The 17,450-nt window shown below is 48.0% G+C and overlaps 1 protein-coding gene across 1 annotated transcript in view; it reads left to right on the forward strand.

The window, feature by feature from the left end:
• Positions 1–7,319, forward strand: part of LOC306773318 (protein bicaudal D homolog 1-like) — a gene marked incomplete at both ends in the record, with an annotated part of 73,639 nt that extends 66,320 nt beyond the window's left edge. Inside the window, 4 exons of the mRNA XM_079263108.1 lie at positions 2,012–2,381; positions 5,363–5,557; positions 6,109–6,260; positions 6,344–7,319. Of these exons, the coding sequence (XP_079119234.1) occupies positions 2,012–2,381; positions 5,363–5,557; positions 6,109–6,260; positions 6,344–7,319 (1,693 nt within the window). The remainder of the gene's footprint in view (positions 1–2,011; positions 2,382–5,362; positions 5,558–6,108; positions 6,261–6,343) is intronic.
• Positions 7,320–17,450: the final 10,131 nt, after the last annotated feature.

Here is a 17,450-nt window from a genome sequence, read left to right on the forward strand (position 1 = left end):
GGGAAGGAGAACCTCCATCAGGACCAGAACCAGGAAGGAAAACCTCCATGAGGACCAGAACCAGGAAGGAAAACCTCCATCAGGACCAGATCCAGGAAGAAAAACCTCCATCTGGACCAGAACCAGGAAGGAAAACCTGCATCAGGACCAGATCCAGGAAGGAAAACCTCCATCAGGACCAGAACCAGGAAGAAAAACCTCCATCTGGACCAGAACCAGGAAGGAAAACCTCCATCAGGACCAGATCCAGGAAGGAAAACCTCCATCAGGACCAGAACCAGGAAGGAAAACCTCCATCAGGACCAGAACCAGGAAGGAAAACCTGCATCAGGACCAGAACCAGGAAGGAAAACCTCCATCAGGACCAGAACCAGGAAGGAAAACCTCCATCAGGACCAGATCCAGGAAGGAAAACCTCCATCAGGACCAGAACCAGGAAGGAAAACCTCCATCAGGACCAGAACCAGGAAGGAAAACCTCCATCAGGACCAGAACCAGGAAGGAAAACCTCCATCTGGACCAGAACCAGGAAGGAAAACCTCCATCAGGACCAGATCCAGGAAGAAAAACCTCCATCTGGACCAGAACCAGGAAGGAAAACCTGCATCAGGACCAGATCCAGGAAGGAAAACCTCCATCAGGACCAGAACCAGGAAGAAAAACCTCCATCTGGACCAGAACCAGGAAGGAAAACCTCCATCAGGACCAGATCCAGGAAGGAAAACCTCCATCAGGACCAGAACCAGGAAGGAAAACCTCCATCAGGACCAGAACCAGGAAGGAAAACCTGCATCAGGACCAGAACCAGGAAGGAAAACCTCCATCAGGACCAGAACCAGGAAGGAAAACCTCCATCAGGACCAGAACCAGGAAGGAAAACCTCCATCAGGACCAGAACCAGGAAGGAAAACCTCCATCAGGACCAGAACCAGGAAGGAAAACCTCCATCAGGACCAGAACCAGGAAGGAAAACCTCCATCAGGACCAGATCCAGGAAGGAAAACCTCCATCAGGACCAGAACCAGGAAGGAAAACCTCCATCAGAACTAGAACCAGGAAGGAAAACCTCCATCAGGACCAGATCCAGGAAGGAAAACCTCCATCAGGACCAGAACCAGGAAGGAAAACCTCCATCAGGACCAGAACCAGGAAGGAAAACCTCCATCAGGACCAGAACCAGGAAGGAAAACCTCCATCAGGACCAGAACCAGGAAGAAAAACCTCCATCTGGACCAGAACCAGGAAGGAAAACCTCCATCAGGACCAGAACCAGGAAGGAAAACCTCCATCAGGACCAGAACCAGGAAGGAAAACCTCCATCAGGACCAGAACCAGGAAGGAAAACCTCCATCAGGACCAGGACCAGGAAGGAAAACCTCCATCAGGACCAGATCCAGTGCATCGTGGGACGTCCTCCAGCAGACTCAGCCAGAAGGACTACAGGGATGGATCAGGGTCACCGAGACAGACCTGACTAGAAGATTTATCAGGAAGGAAAGTTTGAAGATGATCTGAAGGTATAGATGAGGTCTGCTTCCTGAAACCACACTGGGATCTGGTCCAGCTTCCTAAAGCACTGATGGTAGGATCTGGAACGCTGAGATCCTTCAGATCCAGCAGATCCTGTCCTGTCAGAGTTTTCCTGGTCATCTTCATCACCAGGAAGCTGATGAAGATGAAACCTGAGAAACATGATCTGTGATGATCATCCTCATCAGAACCTCCTTCAGATGGAGACTTTTCAGACCAGTCTGGAAGGACCAGATCCATGGAGCAGTTCTCCTGCATCCCTCTGAGACTGGATGTCCTCGTTCCAGATCCTGGTCCAGAATGAGTTCCTTACTGTAGCAGTGGAAGCCACAGCTGTATTCCCACAGCTGGACAGAGTCTTCCAGAGTCTTCTCCAGAAACACAACCTCACTCTGTCTTCCTGTCTCACCGCTCTGCGCTTCAGTCATGACAGTTTTCCTCTTAAATGTTGATGAAAGAATTTCTTCCCTCTGTTTTCCAGACAAGGACGAGGGCTCCGGGGCCTCAGTGCCAGTCTCAAAGCCATGTCTTCAGACAACAGCAAAGTTCTTCTGACGCCACGTCTGGCCAGGCGGCTGGCCACGGTCACGTCCACCCCATCGACCCCGGGGGAGTCACGGAGCCCCTCTGAGTCTCCATCCAAAGAGCGTCTGAGTGCAGAGGGGAGGAGGGAGGAGAAGGAGGGAGAGCAGGATCAGAGTCTGCCATCCCAAACGCCTCCCTCCCGCTCACCCAGCATCAGTGCCTCATCATCATCATCCTCTTCATCGTCACCTGCCCTGGAACCTCCTGGTGAGCTGCGCAGGGAGCCCATGAACATCTACAACCTGAACGCCATCATCAGAGACCAGGTATAAGATCTGACTCCTGCTGAGTTACAGTCAGAGGAACTTGTTTCATTTTAAAATATATTTTCATAAAAGAAAACCGGTAAAAATGACAGATATTCAGAAAGTGAAAGGTATTATATTCCCAAATCCCCCCCTTCACCCATTTCCAGGCTGCATCGGAGACCCTCTTCCAAGTTCCTCGACACAGTCTGCTCTGATTCTGTCAAGTGTTGTGTTATTGAAGGATGAAATATGCTTACAAATGGTTGAGATGAGACCCTTATAGTGCGAGGGGGTTTGTAAATGGGATATATGCCTGTTCAGGTGGTAAATAGGGAAAGATGGACAACTGAAGATAACGGAAAAGGTCAGAGTGCTGCAGCTAGAATTTTGTGGGGAGAGCTTCAAATATGGCAAAAACTCCTTGAATGAAGAGATCACTGAATCTTCTTAAGCCACCTTTCTTCCATTGGGTGCAGACGGGGTCTGACTTGGGAGGAAGGAAGGCATGATTATCACAAATGGGACCATCATGGGTTAATTCTTGTCATTTAAAATTCTGTCTAAACTGTGGGCAAATTTTTAGGGTGGAGATTACATCCTAGCATGTGGAATATTGTTTAGAAGACAGAGGTAATTTTGAAGTGACCAGTGCAGGAAGTGAAGATGATATACAGGTATTGGCTTCTATGTGGCACCAATCAACATCTAATAATCGATAAGTAGAGATGACAATGCTCTGCAGGTATCCCTCAAACCACTGGTGCCAAAAAATTGTCAAAATAATCCAAAAAGGGACAAAAACATTAAAAAAAAATACACCAATGCTGGGGGGCACACAGAACTGCATGCATAGTAAAAAATACAGAAAACATATTTTTTCTGTCTATGAAAATTCAACCATGAATGTGCAGAGAGGATCAAGAATCCACAAACAAATCTAATTCACTGCGAGATATTAAGATATTATGAGGAGATAAAACTATTAGAATGATGTCAGATCAAGGTCCTCATTAGACCTGGATCTGGTGCCACTGAGGCCATAAATCCAGCATGCCTCTTCGTTTGAGGCGTTTAACTTTGTCCCCACCTCTGTCGGAATAATAAGTAACAGCGTGGGGACAAAGTCTCAAACAAAGAGAGGCATGTGGATTTATCGCCTCGATAGCACCAGATATCAAGGTAAATGAGGACCTTGACAATTTTTGCAGGTTCGCCGCCCAGCAGTAATACAAGAGGTTGGGCAGAGCCAGACTTCCCTCTGCTGTCTGCCTCTGTTGGGGTACCTAACTAATCCTGGGGTGTTTATTACCCTGTAGAAGGAAGACAGCATCTTATTCACAGATTTAAAGAAAGATTTTGGAGAGAAAACTGGGATGCTTTAGAAAATGGTATAAGAAACTGTGCAATATATTCATTTTAATACCAGCTATCTTACCAGTTAGGGATCATTTAAGAACATTAATAACACCCTTTGTTTGAGATTATTGATAGGGGGGTAAAAATATTTTGTCAAAAAGGCCATGAAAGGAGCAGGTGATATCGATTCCCAAGTGTTTAAATCCTGCTTTAGAAAGAAAAAAAAGATAAATCCTTTTCTGTAAGATGAAGGGATGACTTGTTAATATCCGACATTCACTCTTCATACAGTTCAACTTATATCCTGAGAAACTGCCAATTTGATGTAGAAAGTTTATAATGTCAGAAGTAAATGGCACTGGGTCCAAAATATGTAGTAATATGTCGTCAGCATATAGAGATACTCAGTGCTTTCTTTTTTTTTTTCTGACGATACCTTTTAGTGTTGTCAAGTTTTCAGCATAAGAGAGAGCGATCCAGTTGCCAAGGTGAAAGGAGAGGGCAGCCTTGCCATGTGTCTCTAAACAGAGAGAAGCACTCAGAGCGTGATTTATTAGTGATAACACTTGCTTTAGGTAATGCCTATATCCTAGTTCATGATATTAGCTCATGTCAGAATTCAAATTTTTCCATGACAACAAATAAATAGATCCTGCTTGACATTGTTATAAGGCTGATCTATTCTTCACCAGAGTAGTGCTGAGGTTGGGGTATATTCTCAGAACGGTCCCTTATATTTTACTTTGTCCTGCCAGGACCCTCTAAAAGCAACCTCCTTATCCAGGTAGCGATGGAAACACAGGGTACTGAAGGGTCCTGGGGGTCGCACTCCTGCAGGTTTAGGCCCTGCTGCTCGATGTACCCTATACAGCTCCAGTGGACTTGGGAACACATTATCCCCCATGGTTTCTCCTGCGACCGTGAAAGAAGCTTACCTTAATACACAGCCTATCCTGCAAAGCTTGCAATGGATCAGCTCCTGGAATAATGTGGTCATGTCTTGGTTGATACGGCTGCATGGTGGAATAGTGGTTAGCACTGTGGCCTCACAGCAAGAAGGTTGCTGGTTTGATCTTTCGCTGGGGCAAGGTACAATGGACAATGGCCTTTCTGTGTGGAGTTTGCAAGTTCACCAGTGTATGCGTGGGTTCTCTCCAGGTACTCTGGCTTCCTTCCATCCAAAGACATACATGTTAGGTTAAATGGTTATTTTAAAAGTGCCCTTAGGAATAAGCATGAGTGGTTGTGTGGCCCTGTGATGGACTGGCGAGCTGTCCAGGGTTACCCTGCCTTTTGCTCAAAGACTGTTGGGATAGGCTCCAGCTTCCCCGCGACTCTTCATTGGATTAAGTGGTTGGAATAATGGGTGTCTTTGTTGATATGTTTTTGAGATAGTCCTGTGGGAAGCTGAGCCATAGAGATGGAGTCTCCAGGCACGCTGTCTGTGAGTTTTTCAGTGTTGGCCGTGGCTACCAAGGTTGCTAATTTGCTAGCAATGCTAGTTTGTACTCTGTCACAAGTCACTCTTGTGTTTCACTATAGATCAAATCCCCAATTATCTCCTTCCTGTCTCTTTTCCATCTGAACCACCATGCAATAAGTTGTGTGGTCACATCCTCTCCCATCCATTTGTGGTTTTGTAGGTGAAGCACCTCCAGCGGGCGGTAGACAGGTCCTTACAGCTGTCCAAACAGAGAGCCGCAGCCAGGGAACTGGCCCCTCTGCTGGACAAGGACAAGGGGAGCTGCATGGAGGAGATCCTGAAGCTCAAGTCCTTACTCAGCACCAAGAGGGAGCAGATAGCCACCCTCAGATTGGTGCTGAAGGCCAACAAGCAGGTGAGTTTAGAGCATGTTGGAGGTGACTCTATTTATAATGTAGTCACTATCAGGACTCTGAGCTAGAACCCGAAACAGTAAATCCTCTTTAAGTTACCTGCACTCACTGCCCTCTACATCTCTACCTGTTCATCTTCCCGCTAGCACGCATATCCAACCAGCCAATCACACAGCACCATATAGTTATGAAGACATGGCAAAGACAACTTGCTGAAGTTTAAGCTGAGCATGAAGTGACTTTGTACATGGCATGTTTGTTGATCTGAGTATTCCCATTTCCAACACCTTGTACAATATATCACACCAAAAATGAAGGCAGACTGATCTGATGATAGACAGCGGTCCTGACAAAGAGGATGAGCCGGTACTCGAAGGTGGTCCTGGTAATGTGGTGGATGAGTGGAAAGTGTTTGATACAGTTGGTGGTAGGAGATCTGACACTTGGAGCATTAATGGTTGAATGCCTGCTCAGAGCTGATTCTTAGCTGTTGCTTCTGTAACGTTGCTGGGACGAGGTGTCAGAATCTCATGAAACAGAGTGTGTTTTCCAGACAGCAGAGGTGGCTTTATCCAACCTGAAGAGTAAATATGAGGCAGAGAAGTCCATGGTGACGGACACCATGATGAAGCTGAGGAACGAGCTGAAAGCCCTAAAGGAGGATGCTGCCACATTCTCCTCTTTGCGAGCCATGTTCGCCACCAGGTCAGTGACATCCACATTTTACCCAGTCGTGGTGTTTCTCCAGCTGTATCGCTGAACTTTTTACCCCCCCCACCTCTCCACAGGTGTGACGAGTACGTGACCCAGCTGGATGAGATGCAGAGGCAGCTGGCTGCAGCTGAGGATGAGAAGAAGACTCTTAACTCCCTCCTGCGAATGGCCATCCAGCAGAAACTGGCCCTCACTCAGCGCCTAGAGGACCTGGCCTTTGATCAGGAACAGTGTCACCGCACCCGGGGGGGCAGGGTAGCTCGCGGGAAGACCAGCACCCCCCGAGTAAGTCCATCTGCCTCTTCTTCAGCCTCCAGTGTAACACAAGGCACCACAGCGGCTTTGGCCCCCAGCAGCACCCCCTCTGCCAGACTCTCGAGTCCCCCATCAGGTCTTTTCGACGACCCCCTCAGTCCCTCGGTGGTCAGTGCCGCCGCTGCTGTTCTGGCCTCAGCCCTTACCTCCCCCACCTCACTCAAACCCCCCCGCAGCCCATCCTCACCTTCAGCCGGCCCCCCACCAGAGAGCCCTCCCTCTCTAGAAGCCCCCTCCTCCCCTTTGACCCAGACCCCATCCTCCCCCCTGAGGCTGGCTCACTCCCAGTGGACCCTGGGGGTCCGGACGTTTTTAGTAGATTCTCACAGTTTCAGTGTCAACATCTCCCCCACCCTCCCCCGCAGCTCCGGCCTCTCCAGGCTGTACACCTCTGACTCTCACCCCTCCTCTCCCTCTAGCACCCCCTGGTCCACTCAACCTGGGTCTGCCCCCCCTTCCTCCCCCCACAGGACCCCCAGTTTGGGTCTCAGACGCCCCACATGGAGCCCCTCTCCCCGAACTCAGCCCCTGTCCAGTATGGTGCGCTCCTCCATCCTCTACACGTCCTCATCCTCTTACTCCTCCTCTTACTCTCCCTCCTATTACTCCTCCTCTCCCACCTTCACCTCATCAAGCTCCTACCTCCCCTCCACCCCTTCCACCTCCTACAGCCACTCTACCCACTACACCCCCCTCTACCCCAGATACTACAGCTCATATCGGCCCCGGGAATGAGACCGCTCCCTGAGGAGGTTCACAGAGAGGAGGACATGGTGGTTTCCTGTTTCCCACTTCCTGTTTCCTGTGCCTACACCATGGCCAACGGCTTCTGAATGTTCAGTGACTTCGCTCAGGGATTCGACAGAAGGAGCACAAGCGGCCCCGCCTTCCTTTTATTCTGAGACTGCTGATTGGTCCACACCTGGACGCTCGCAGACTTTTTACTGCAAGTTTTTAGCATTTAGATTCTTCAGGTTGAACCACCACATGCATGATTAAAGACATACTCATGCCCTTAAGAAACACATCACCCCCCCACTACCACTATATTCTCTGTAATATCCACAGTCCGTGATTTACACATCTGTCCCCTGTTCATGATGGTTTTAGAGATAAAGAGTGGGATGATGTTGATTTCTGACTCTTTCAGTGGTTTTTAATTTCATGTCATGTTCTCCACGGTCACTAGAGGGCGCTGTTCCTCTGAGATTTCGTTATCCACCTGGTGTCAAGAGAGAAGTGGTTTGTCTTCATCAGCTCAGCTGTGCATGCTCATGCTCGGATGCTCTCAGACTTCAGATGTGCCTCCCCTCCAGTGAAAACCAGATCTGTGGGTGGCTGCAGTGTCGGTCATGTGACCAGACGACGATCAGAAGTCAGCTCTCTGATTTAATCAGGTGAAAATGATTATGTCTCACACTGTTTTCTGATGATGAAGACCAGGAAGGAAATGTAACTTCAAGCATTAAGTCGGACCGTTCGACCTGGATCAGTGAGGTGGACTTTACATGAGATGGCATTGCTCCAAACTCAGGAGATAAAACCAGGTCCAGGTACTACTGGATTTGATGTGGACGTGGTCAGCAGTGTTCGAGGCTCCTTTGGTTCTGATGTCTCCACTTCAGAGTTAGGACCTTGTAGAATTTCCACAATGTTTGATTTGCTCTTCACATCTGCGGCTACAGCTCAGCACACATGATGCCATCTTCCCAGTGTCTGTGTGTGCCTTACAGAACCTACACAATCTGAACCAGAACCTTCACAGTGTAGCCTAATTATATCTGCTCAGATCTTTTTATTTTTCACTCCTGTACCTCAGGCTGAGATGCTGTTTTATGTGTTTGTCTGCAACTTATTCAACATGTTCACAAAACAAGCATGTTTCCTCCATCTTTTCTCTGACGTGCACATCTCATTTACACCTTCCTTCTTTCTTTGCTATTGATTCACAAATATGTCTGCCTTATCCTGAACTACAGTAAAATCAAGTTGTTCGGTTTTGTCTGGAGCCATGTTTTCAGTCTGCAGCTTGGGGCAAAAACTCATTTAACAGGCACTGATATTTCCCAGATTTAGATGGAGAAAACTGAGTTTAAGAGGTCCTCCTCACGTTTTAGTGACTACTAACTTGTGTACTGAAATAAAAAGACTGAAACGTTATAGATCCACTCAGTGCTGTCTGGACTGATCAGTTTAAAAATAAAAGCTTTTTCTTGGTTTTGATTCTCTTTGAGGATTCAGATGATCACATTATACAGTGGTTCCCAACAGGGTCCCCAAAAGGTAAGGGGGTGGAGGGCAGGGGGGGTCCTGGGGTTTTCTCTTTTGAACGCTTGTGTTCATATAACAGCCACATAGAGACAATTTCATATTTTAATCATTTCAACATGTTGTTGATTGGAAACACTGTTTGGAGCCTGAAAACACTAGTTTTGTAAAGCAGGTCTCAAAGTGAATAAACTGTCCCATTTTCCATCAAATTCTGCTTTTCAACAATATTCTGTCCTCAGTCATAAATAAAAATGTAGCTCTCCGATGCCCTCTAGTGGCCGACGTCTACATCACTACATTTCTTTTTTTACATTTAGATCTTCATTTTAAAAACACTTTAAAGTAAGAAACATTTAAAAAAAAAAAAAAAGCCATAAAAACAGTGAGACAAAAACATGAATAATTATAAATTAACTACTGCACCTACAAGACAATTTGGCCCAGGCTACATCAAAATGTTGTCGACACATAAGAACAAAAACTGTTCCACTGTTCTGCTACAACCTCGGTTTTGCAGTTTAGTCTTCCAGTATTTCGTCACACGCTGCACTTTCAGTCATTTCTCTACACATTTGAAGGGTTGGCACCAGTGGGTAATTCCACAGCATTAGAAGAAAACAAACACATGTCCCACCTCACATCTGTCTCCCAGTACACACAATCTTAGTGAATTAGATTATTTGCACTTCAACCATCCCTCCATGTGTATTAAAATGTTTCTCCATACTGTAGAATTCTTACAGTATGCAGCTGAGTACCTTTTGCTTTTTGGCATTTCCAGAAAAAGTCATCTTTACTAATGTCCATTTTTGAAGTCCGGAGGCTGGAAAGTGCAAAACAAATTAAAATGTAAAAAAAACCACATTTCAAATAAAAAAAAAAACTAAATTACATTTTTAAAACCAATTCACATTTTAAAAAATGTAAGTGGTTGATGTACCACGTGTTTCTATGATTCCAGCTTCAGTAGAACTGATGTGTGGGTAAGTGCTGAGTCTTTGCATTGGCTGAATCTTGAACAGTGTTTCTCTCCACCAGTGGAAGTCTCTTTCAGGTCGTCAGTAGCCTTTTGCCGCAGTACCGTTCATCCTTCCCTCCCCATTAGACCTCTTCAAATTTGACCTTTTTCATCAAACATATACAAACCGATATTATTCCCATTCTCCAAGGTCTAAACAAACTAAATATATCAGTTAATTTGGTCCTGGACCTTGGCTATGCCTGCCTCATGAGCCATGTAGTTTTATTATAGATGTTTTTCAAAAACAATGCAAAATTTAGGACATTATGTCCTTGTTTTCATTGTAGCTTCCCAGAGGCTGATGCTGTAGCACTGAAAGTTGTACCAAATGAAAGCTATTCTCCACCAGCCACTGTGTAACCATCACATCTGACGCAGCTATCTGCTGACACAGCTATCCATGACCTCCAGCTTATGAAGAACATGCTGCCATACAAGGTCTGCATGGTGGCGTAGTGGTTAGCACTGTGGCCTCACAGCAAGAAGATCACCGGTTTGATCCTTAGCTGTTCCTCTCTGTGTATGCTTCTCTCAAGGTACTCTGGCTTCCTCCCACCAATTACTCTATATTGTGAATGTTGTTTGTGCTCTGCGATAGACTGGCGACATGGGGCTGGAACCCTTACTTGGTTTCAGAAAATGAATGAATGATGCAATACAATACAAGCAACATGACTATGAATTGGTGTCCTCTGTTCTCAAGAAAAAGCTGGTATCTGAGCCAGGGACTGGTACCATTCACCTTGTTCAGTTCACATGACGGCATGACCAAATCTGCAAAGGAGAAGCTCAGGTGTCAGAAACACCTTAGAGTTACAGCTTCCCAGAGGCTTTCATGCTGAAAGTTGTACCAAATGAAAGCTATTCTCCACCAGCCACTGTGTAACCATCACATCTGACGCAGCTATCCATGACCTCCAGCTTATGAACCTCCTGTTGAGGACCTCCTGTTCTCAACACAGCTACAGACCTGGTAGGCCCAGAGTCTCACTTTGTTTGATGCTCTTGGAGTGAAATGTGACTGGCCCACTATTCTTGCTGACACCTAAATAAAATTAGTTCAAATTTACACTGTTGTTAATGTGTTTACAACCATATGCAAGAACATTTTATTAGCTTTCATTTGGTACAACTTTCAGTGCTATAGCATCAGCCTCTGGGAAGCTACAATGAAAACAAGGACATAATATCCCAAATTTTGCATTGTTTTTGAAAAACGTTAAAAATAAAGCTACATGGCTCATGAGGCAGGCATAGTCAAGGTCCAAGATCAAAGTAAATGATATATTTAGTTTATTTAGACCTTGGAGAATGGGAATAATATCAGTTTGTATATGTTTGATGAAAAAGGTCAAATTTGAAGAGGTCTACTCCCCATAGCTGAGCGTCACACGGATCTTAGGTGAGAGGACTCATCAACACACCTGCTGCTTTCATCCACATTGTCCAGTACCATCACTCACGACTGAAGAATGATGAAGAGTCATTGCTCAGACTGGAAACCAAACTTACCACTGGTAGACAATTTAAGAATAAATAAAACCACCAAACAGTCATTTACTGACTGTTTCTGCTGAGTTTGGTTAAACTTTGAAGACTTTTCTCTCTGAACTTTATGCATTGTTTGGCTTGATCAGTCATAGCTGTAAATAAAAGTACCTTTATAAAAGACAGACAGAAAGTCCTGGAACCTCCTATTAACTCCATCCACCAATTCACCCATCCATTCATCCAAGTCATTAACTTATAATGAAAACGTTAGCATTAGCCGTTAGCTTACGGGACTTTACAGCAGTACTGCCTCCCATTGAACGGCGTATGAAAACAATAAAACTAAACCAGGACAGTTGCTCATTGTTCTGTTACTTCTTTCATATTTACATAAATTATAGGAAACACATTTATTCTCCAAACCATTTTATGGAGGAGATTTTAAGGACCTCTCTGTGGTCCTAGCTTGGAAATTACTTCCTAAAACAGGGTTCCACGTCTCCCAACAGACCCACATTTTCTCTCTCTCTCTACCAGCGTAGGATACTACCTGGATAGTACCTGACGGTACCTGGATAGTACCTAGGTAGTATCTGGATGTGCCTGGTCAGTGCTGCTCTATTGAAAACGAGGGAGGATTTCCATCTTCCATCATTCCATCCAATATTTCTATCTGGTAAACATCTGGTAAGCAACGGACTGGAAGCTGGATTTCCACCCTCTAACTTCCATTTTCTCACCAGTCCAAAGGGTCGATATTGTGAGGATTTTTCATTGTATGAGGTAAAGCACAGACTACCTGGAATGCTCCCCAAATGCAATGTGTTGGAATGGGACCACTGCACTGATCCAGTGCCAGGTGGCATTGTTTCCAGTAGGCCTCCTCATTATGGGTCACATCTTCACCAAGAAAGGTTGTGGACATGAGATATAGGTTACAATGTTGAGAGCTCCAGCTGAGGATATATGGTATATGTTCATTTGGCTCACTTAGCACCACCTTTTGATTGTCCGCCCCACCACCACATCAGGTAGGATTAATTAATATGTGGGGCCACAAAAACCTAAATGTATCTTCAGTTAAAATGATCTGATCAGGTGTTTTGATCTCCCAATTCTTGGATGGGTAGAATTCTTTTTTCAAGCAGATGCTGCTGCGGATAAATATTTAAAGTCTCTCCGATTTAGATTTCTATGTTCATTTTGTAGGAAACCACGTTAGTCTTATACCAAAGAGTTTTATTTCCAAGTAAACTTAAATCAACTTTAATAAAAAAAAAACAAAAAAACAAAAAACATTATCCAAGGTTGTACGCATTGAAGCTGTTATAGTATCAGCATGTTGATCAATCTGAGCAGGAGTAAGGCTTAAAGGGGGACTCTCGGTCATGCTAACACATGGTAGAGGGGAAAAAATTGATTCAATTGATTGTTTATCCAGGAATGTCTAAACCCTGCAGGATGGTGGATCTCCAGGAACCAGTCTAAACCCTGCAGGATGGTGGATCTCCAGGAACCAGTCTAAACCCTGCAGGATGGTGGATCTCCAGGAACCAGTCTAAACCCTGCAGGATGGTGGATCTCCAGGAACCAGTATAAACCCTGCAGGATGGTGGATCTCCAGGAACCAGTCTAAAACCTGCAGGATGGTGGATCTCCAGGAACATCTAAACCCTGCAGGATGGTGGATCTCCAGGAACCAGTCTAAACCCTGCAGGATGGTGGATCTCCAGGAACCAGTCTAAGCCCTGCAGGATAGTGGATCTCCAGGAACCAGTCTAAACCCTGCAGGATGGTGGATCTCCAGGAACCAGTCTAAACCCTGCAGGATGGTGGATCTCCAGGAACCAGTCTAAACCCTGCAGGATGGTGGATCTCCAGGAACCAGTCTAAACCCTGCAGGATGGTGGATCTCCAGGAACCAGTCTAAGCCCTGCAGATGGTGGATCTCCAGGAACCAGTCTAAACCCTGCAGGATGGTGGATCTCCAGGAACCAGTCTAAACCCTGCAGGATGGTGGATCTCCAGGAACCAGTCTAAACCCTGCAGGATGGTGGATCTCCAGGAACCAGTCTAAACCCTGCAGGATGGTGGATCTCCAGGAACCAGTCTAAACCCTGCAGGATGGTGGATCTCCAGGAACCAGTCTAAACCCTGCAGGATGGTGGATCTCCAGGAACCAGTCTAAACCCTGCAGGATGGTGGATCTCCAGGAACCAGTCTAAACCCTGCAGGATGGTGGATCTCCAGGAACCAGTCTAAACCCCGCAGGATGGTGGATCTCCAGGAACCAGTGTAAACCCCGCAGGATGGTGGCTCTCCAGGAACCAGTGTAAACCCTGCAGGATGGTGGATCTCCAGGAACCAGTGTAAACCCTGCAGGATGGTGGATCTCCAGGAACCAGTGTAAACCCTGCAGGATGGTGGATCTCCAGGAACCAGTGTAAACCCTGCAGGATGGTGGATCTCCAGGAACCAGTCTAAACCCCGCAGGATGGTGGATCTCCAGGAACCAGTCTAAGCCCCGCAGGATGGTGGATCTCCAGGAACCAGTCTAAGCCCCGCAGGATGGTGGATCTCCAGGAACCAGTCTAAGCCCCGCAGGATGGTGGATCTCCAGGAACCAGTGTAAACCCTGCAGGATGGTGGATCTCCAGGAACCAGTGTAAACCCTGCAGGATGGTGGATCTCCAGGAACCAGTCTAAACCCTACAGGATGGTGGATCTCCAGGAACCAGTATAAACCCTGCAGGATGGTGGATCTCCAGGAACCAGTATAAACCCTGCAGGATGGTGGATCTCCAGGAACCAGTCTAAACCCTGCAGGATGGTGGATCTCCAGGAACCAGTCTAAACCCTGCAGGATGGTGGATCTCCAGGAACCAGTCTAAACCCTGCAGGATGGTGGATCTCCAGGAACCAGTCTAAACCCTGCAGGATGGTGGATCTCCAGGAACCAGTCTAAACCCTGCAGGATGGTGGATCTCCAGGAACCAGTCTAAACCCTGCAGGATGGTGGATCTCCAGGAACGTCTAAACCCTGCAGGATGGTGGATCTCCAGGAACCAGTCTAAACCCTGCAGGATGGTGGATCTCCAGGAACCAGTGTAAACCCTGCAGGATGGTGGATCTCCAGGAACGTCTAAACCCTGCAGGATGGTGGATCTCCAGGAACATCTAAACCCTGCAGGATGGTGGATCTCCAGGAACGTCTAAACCCTGCAGGATGGTGGATCTCCAGGAACGTCTAAACCCTGCAGGATGGTGGATCTCCAGGAACCAGTCTAAGCCCTGCAGATGGTGGATCTCCAGGAACCAGTCTAAACCCTGCAGGATGGTGGATCTCCAGGAACCAGTCTAAACCCTGCAGGATGGTGGATCTCCAGGAACCAGTCTAAACCCTGCAGGATGGTGGATCTCCAGGAACCAGTCTAAGCCCTGCAGGATGGTGGATCTCCAGGAACCAGTCTAAACCCTGCAGGATGGTGGATCTCCAGGAACCAGTCTAAACCCTGCAGGATGGTGGATCTCCAGGAACGTCTAAACCCTGCAGGATGGTGGATCTCCAGGAACCAGTCTAAACCCTGCAGGATGGTGGATCTCCAGGAACCAGTGTAAACCCTGCAGGATGGTGGATCTCCAGGAACCAGTGTAAACCCTGCAGGATGGTGGATCTCCAGGAACCAGTCTAAACCCTGCAGGATGGTGGATCTCCAGGAACCAGTCTAAACCCTGCAGGATGGTGGATCTCCAGGAACCAGTCTAAGCCCCGCAGGATGGTGGATCTCCAGGAACCAGTCTAAGCCCCGCAGGATGGTGGATCTCCAGGAACCAGTCTAAACCCTGCAAGATGGTGGATCTCCAGGAACCAGTCTAAGCCCCGCAGGATGGTGGATCTCCAGGAACCAGTGTAAACCCCGCAGGATGGTGGCTGTCCAGGAACCAGTGTAAACCCTGCAGGATGGTGGATCTCCAGGAACCAGTCTAAGCCCCGCAGGATGGTGGATCTCCAGGAACCAGTCTAAGCCCCGCAGGATGGTGGCTCTCCAGGAACCAGTCTAAGCCCCGCAGGATGGTGGATCTCCAGGAACCAGTGTAAACCCCGCAGGATGGTGGATCTCCAGGAACCAGTGTAAACCCTGCAGGATGGTGGATCTCCAGGAACCAGTCTAAGCCCTGCAGGATGGTGGATCTCCAGGAACCAGTGTAAACCCTGCAGGATGGTGGATCTCCAGGAACCAGTCTAAACCCTGCAGGATGGTGGATCTCCAGGAACCAGTGTAAACCCTGCAGGATGGTGGATCTCCAGGAACCAGTGTAAACCCTGCAGGATGGTGGATCTCCAGGAACCAGTGTAAACCCTGCAGGATGGTGGATCTCCAGGAACCAGTCTAAGCCCCGCAGGATGGTGGATCTCCAGGAACCAGTCTAAGCCCCGCAGGATGGTGGATCTCCAGGAACCAGTCTAAACCCTGCAGGATGGTGGATCTCCAGGAACCAGTGTAAACCCTGCAGGATGGTGGATCTCCAGGAACCAGTCTAAGCCCCGCAGGATGGTGGATCTCCAGGAACCAGTGTAAACCCTGCAGGATGGTGGATCTCCAGGAACCAGTCTAAACCCCGCAGGATGGTGGATCTCCAGGAACCAGTCTAAACCCTGCAGGATGGTGGATCTCCAGGAACCAGTCTAAACCCCGCAGGATGGTGGATCTCCAGGAACCAGTCTAAACCCTGCAGGATGGTGGATCTCCAGGAACCAGTCTAAACCCTGCAGGATGGTGGATCTCCAGGAACCAGTCTAAACCCTGCAGGATGGTGGATCTCCAGGAACCAGTCTAAACCCTGCAGGATGGTGGATCTCCAGGAACCAGTCTAAACCCTGCAGGATGGTGGATCTCCAGGAACCAGTCTAAGCCCTGCAGGATGGTGGATCTCCAGGAACCAGTCTAAGCCCCGCAGGATGGTGGATCTCCAGGAACCAGTCTAAGCCCCGCAGGATGGTGGATCTCCAGGAACCAGTCTAAACCCTGCAGGATGGTGGATCTCCAGGAACCAGTCTAAACCCCGCAGGATGGTGGATCTCCAGGAACCAGTCTAAGCCCCGCAGGATGGTGGATCTCCAGGAACCAGTGTAAACCCTGCAGGATGGTGGATCTCCAGGAACCAGTCTAAGCCCTGCAGGATGGTGGATCTCCAGGAACCAGTGTAAACCCCGCAGGATGGTGGATCTCCAGGAACCAGTCTAAACCCCGCAGGATGGTGGATCTCCAGGAACCAGTCTAAGCCCCGCAGGATGGTGGATCTCCAGGAACCAGTGTAAACCCTGCAGGATGGTGGATCTCCAGGAACCAGTCTAAGCCCTGCAGGATGGTGGATCTCCAGGAACCAGTCTAAGCCCTGCAGGATGGTGGATCTCCAGGAACCAGTGTAAACCCCGCAGGATGGTGGATCTCCAGGAACCAGTCTAAACCCCGCAGGATGGTGGATCTCCAGGAACCAGTCTAAACCCTGCAGGATGGTGGATCTCCAGGAACCAGTCTAAGCCCCGCAGGATGGTGGATCTCCAGGAACCAGTGTAAACCCTGCAGGATGGTGGATCTCCAGGAACCAGTCTAAGCCCCGCAGGATGGTGGATCTCCAGGAACCAGTCTAAGCCCTGCAGGATGGTGGATCTCCAGGAACCAGTGTAAACCCTGCAGGATGGTGGATCTCCAGGAACCAGTCTAAGCCCTGCAGGATGGTGGATCTCCAGGAACCAGTCTAAACCCTGCAGGATGGTGGATCTCCAGGAACCAGTCTAAACCCCGCAGGATGGTGGATCTCCAGGAACCAGTCTAAACCCTGCAGGATGGTGGATCTCCAGGAACCAGTCTAAACCCTGCAGGATGGTGGATCTCCAGGAACCAGTGTAAACCCTGCAGGATGGTGGATCTCCAGGAACCAGTCTAAGCCCTGCAGGATGGTGGATCTCCAGGAACCAGTCTAAGCCCCGCAGGATGGTGGATCTCCAGGAACCAGTCTAAGCCCTGCAGGATGGTGGATCTCCAGGAACCAGTCTAAGCCCCGCAGGATGGTGGATCTCC

The sequence above is a fragment of the Telmatherina bonti genome, assembly GCF_933228915.1.
Source record: "Telmatherina bonti genome assembly, chromosome: 23".
NCBI lineage: Eukaryota > Metazoa > Chordata > Actinopteri > Atheriniformes > Telmatherinidae > Telmatherina > Telmatherina bonti.